This window comes from Otolemur garnettii, unplaced genomic scaffold (assembly GCF_000181295.1).
Source record: "Otolemur garnettii isolate 467f Iridium unplaced genomic scaffold, OtoGar3 scaffold00218, whole genome shotgun sequence".
NCBI classification, from domain to species: Eukaryota; Metazoa; Chordata; class Mammalia; order Primates; family Galagidae; genus Otolemur; species Otolemur garnettii.
The window spans coordinates 17,506-21,068 of NW_003852613.1; the positions used below are offsets into that span (position 1 = coordinate 17,506).

The 3,563-nt window shown below is 46.5% G+C and overlaps 1 protein-coding gene across 1 annotated transcript in view; it reads left to right on the forward strand.

The window, feature by feature from the left end:
* Window positions 1-3,563, forward strand: part of LOC100963795 (tubulin alpha-3 chain-like) — an 8,024-nt gene that overhangs the window by 1,779 nt on the left and 2,682 nt on the right. Inside the window, exon 4 of the mRNA XM_012812666.2 lies at window positions 2-555. Coding sequence (XP_012668120.1) covers window positions 2-555 — 554 coding nt within the window. The remainder of the gene's footprint in view (window position 1; window positions 556-3,563) is intronic.

Consider the following 3,563-nt stretch of genomic DNA (forward strand, 5'->3'; position numbering starts at 1 on the left):
GAATTTGCCATCTACCCAGCTCCCCAGGTTTCCACGGCCGTGGTGGAGCCCTACAACTCCATCCTGACCACTCACACGACCCTGGAGCATTCTGACTGTGCCTTCATGGTGGACAACGAAGCCATCTATGACATATGTCGGCGCAACCTGGACATCGAGCGTCCCACGTACACCAACCTCAACCGTCTGATTGGGCAGATCGTGTCCTCCATCACGGCTTCCCTGCGGTTTGATGGGGCCCTGAATGTGGACTTGACAGAATTCCAGACCAACCTGGTGCCGTACCCTCGCATCCACTTCCCCCTGGCTACCTACGCCCCGGTCATCTCAGCCGAGAAGGCCTACCACGAGCAGCTGTCTGTGGCTGAGATCACCAATGCCTGCTTTGAGCCGGCCAATCAGATGGTCAAGTGTGATCCTCGCCATGGCAAGTACATGGCCTGCTGCATGTTGTACAGGGGGGACGTGGTCCCAAAAGATGTCAATGCTGCCATTGCCACCATCAAGACCAAGCGCACCATCCAGTTTGTGGACTGGTGTCCAACTGGATTTAAGGTAAGAGTGGAAGAAGTTGGATCCTTGTACCTGTCAGCCAGCAGCAGGCCTGCAGAATAATGCTACCCCTATGGGCTCATGTCCTTTTATGAGATTGCACTTGTTTAAGTCAGCTAGGCAGCATAAACAAGTTTATTAGTTAGTTTGTTAAGTGCCTTATACTTTACCAAATACCTTACGTACCCTTAGTTTTTACCACCACCCTTTTCAAGTTCATGGGGTCATGTTACCAGTCTCTTAACACTTTAGAAGACTAAGCTGAGACAGTTTTAAATTTGCAAACCCTCCTGAACAGTGAGTTCTGGGAGAAATTTATTGATGATCTTTTTTTTATTTTTTATATATATATTTTTTGAGACAGAGTCTCAGTATATCACTCTTGGTTGAGTGCAGTGGCATCACAGCTCACAGCAACTTCAAACTCTTGGGCTTAAGCGATTCTCTTGCCTCAGCCTGCCAGTATCTGGGACTATAGGCACCTACCACAACGCTTGGCTATTTTCTTGTTGCAGTTTTCATTTTTGTTAGCTGGCCTGGGCCAGGTTTAAACCCACCAGCCTCAGTGCATATGGGTGGTGCTGTAAACACTGTGTTATGAGTGTCGAGCCTCTGGGGAAACATTTAAAGATAGATGGTCTGGAGCTGGGTGTAGTGGCCTGCACCTCTCATCCCAGTTATAGGCTGAGGCAGGAGGATTACTTGAGGTCAAGAGGTTGAGACCACCTTGGGCAACAAAGCAAGACCTCACATGGGCAGGCAGGGAGAAAGAGAGAGCTTGAATGTAGGTCCTGGTGTCCACTACTCCCTTTAGAGATTTTCTAAGTTCTATGCTATCATTTTTGTATGTTAGAAATGGTGGTTTTTACACTTTCCATAACCTTATCTGTTATCACTAAATTTGGGGCAATGCTAATGTTTCTATAAATGGAATTTTAAGTGCATTATGCAGTGTTTTTTTATTTTCTATTTTTTGAGACAGGGTCTCACTTTGTCACCTGGGCTAGAGTGCATTGTTATCCTCATAACTCAATTACATAGTAGTGTTTTCTTTGGAGACCAGAGTGAGTATCTGCTCTTTATCCAAACCAGACTTCCTCACTCACAAAATCACCTAGATCTTTTCCTCACACACAAAATCACGGATAATTAGGGGTCTCCTTCAGGCATGTTTAGTGTCATGATGGAATTGTCTACTAAGGAGAAAGAACCATGTATTTAGAAGGCAAGTAATAGACTGTTAGGCTCTGACACCCTTTGTGATTGCCGAGGTACATGACTCACCCCATCTGTGTTGATCAACTTTGTGCCCTCTGGTTTGTTTTTTTAGAGACAGAATCTCACTTTGTCACATTTGGTAGAGTGCCGTGGTGTTATAGCTCACAGCAACCTGCAGCTCTTGGGCTTAGGCCATTCTCTTGCCTCAGCCTCCCGAGGAGCTGGGCCTACAGGCGCCCACCACAATGCCCAACTATTTTTTGTTGCAGTTTGGCCGGGACCGGGTTTGAACCTGCCACCCTTGGCATATGGGGCTAGCACCCTATTCACAGGCACCACCCTGCCCTCTGGTTTGTTAACAGCCTACAGTCATTTTCCACATTAGACAAAGCTATAGACCCCAATGAGTTTCTCAGGTGTTGGGGGGAGAACTGCAAGTTCGGGGGTCATTCCTGATTGAAAATGACTTGAAAAATATTATTTTGTATGTCTTCTTGTTTCCACGTGGATAGCCATAGCTTACCTCTGACCACACATAACTTGAACTTGTCTGGCCTTTGTAAGCACCCCTTTACAACACTTTGACACAGACCATCTCTATTTTTCATCTCACCTTAATACAGATTATCAGCTCAGCGCCTGTGGTTCAAGTGGCTAAGGTGCCAGCCACGTACACCCAAGGTGGTGGGTTCGAATCCAGCCTGGGCCGCCAAACAACGACGGCTGCAACAAAAAAATAGCCAGGCGTTGTGACGGGCGCCTGTGGTCCCAGCTGCTCGGGAAGGTGAGGCAGGAGACTCGCTTGAGCCCAGGAGTTAGAGATTGCTGTGAGCTGTGATGCTACAGCACTCTACCCAGGGGGACAACTGGACGCTCCTGCCTCAAAAAAAAAAAAAAAATACAGATTATCCTTTTTGTTTGTTTTTGAGACAAAGTCTCACTATGTCACCCTTGGTAGAATGCCATGGCATCACAGTTCACCACAACTTCAAACTCTTGGGTTTAAGGAATTCTCTTGCATCAACTTCCCAAGTAGCTGGGTCTACAGGCGCCCTACCACAATGCCCCGCTATTTTTTGTTGCAGTCAAAATTGTTGTTTAGCTGTCCTGGGCTGGGTTCAAACCTGCCACCTTGGTGTATGTGGCTGGCGCCCTAACCACTGTGCTACAGGTGCTGAGCCCAGATCATCCATATTTTTAAGTTGATAGATCTAAAGTGACTCAGAAAGGATAAAATCTATGTTTTACCAACCTGTAAATACTTAAAAAATCTTACACAGGAAAAGCTGAGTGCAGTGGCTCATGCCTGTCTGTAATCCTTTGTGGAACTGAAGTGGGAGGATTACGTGAGACCAGGTGTTTGAGACCAGCCTGAGCAAGACCTATCTCTATAAAAAATAGAAAAATTAGGTGTGGCAGGCACCTGAGATCCCAGCTACTGGGAGGCTAAGGCAGGAAGATTTCTTGTGCCCAGGAGTTTGAGGTTGCTGGGAAATATGATTCCACTACAGTCTAACCCTGCGGTTCTCAACCTGTGGGTCACGACCCATAGGAACTGTATTAAAGGGCTGCGGCATTAGGAAGGTTGAGAACTGCTCTAGCCCAAACAACAGAGACCCCTAGCTCACACACACAAAAAAAACTAAAGATGTTATAGGTAGGAAGTGAAACTTCCTATTCTGGTTCTAATTACTGAGCCTCTCCACTTGAGCAGAGTAATTTTTCTTTTTTTTTTTTTTTTTTGAGACAGAGCCTCAAGCTGTCCCCCTGGGTAGAGTGCCTTGGCATTACAG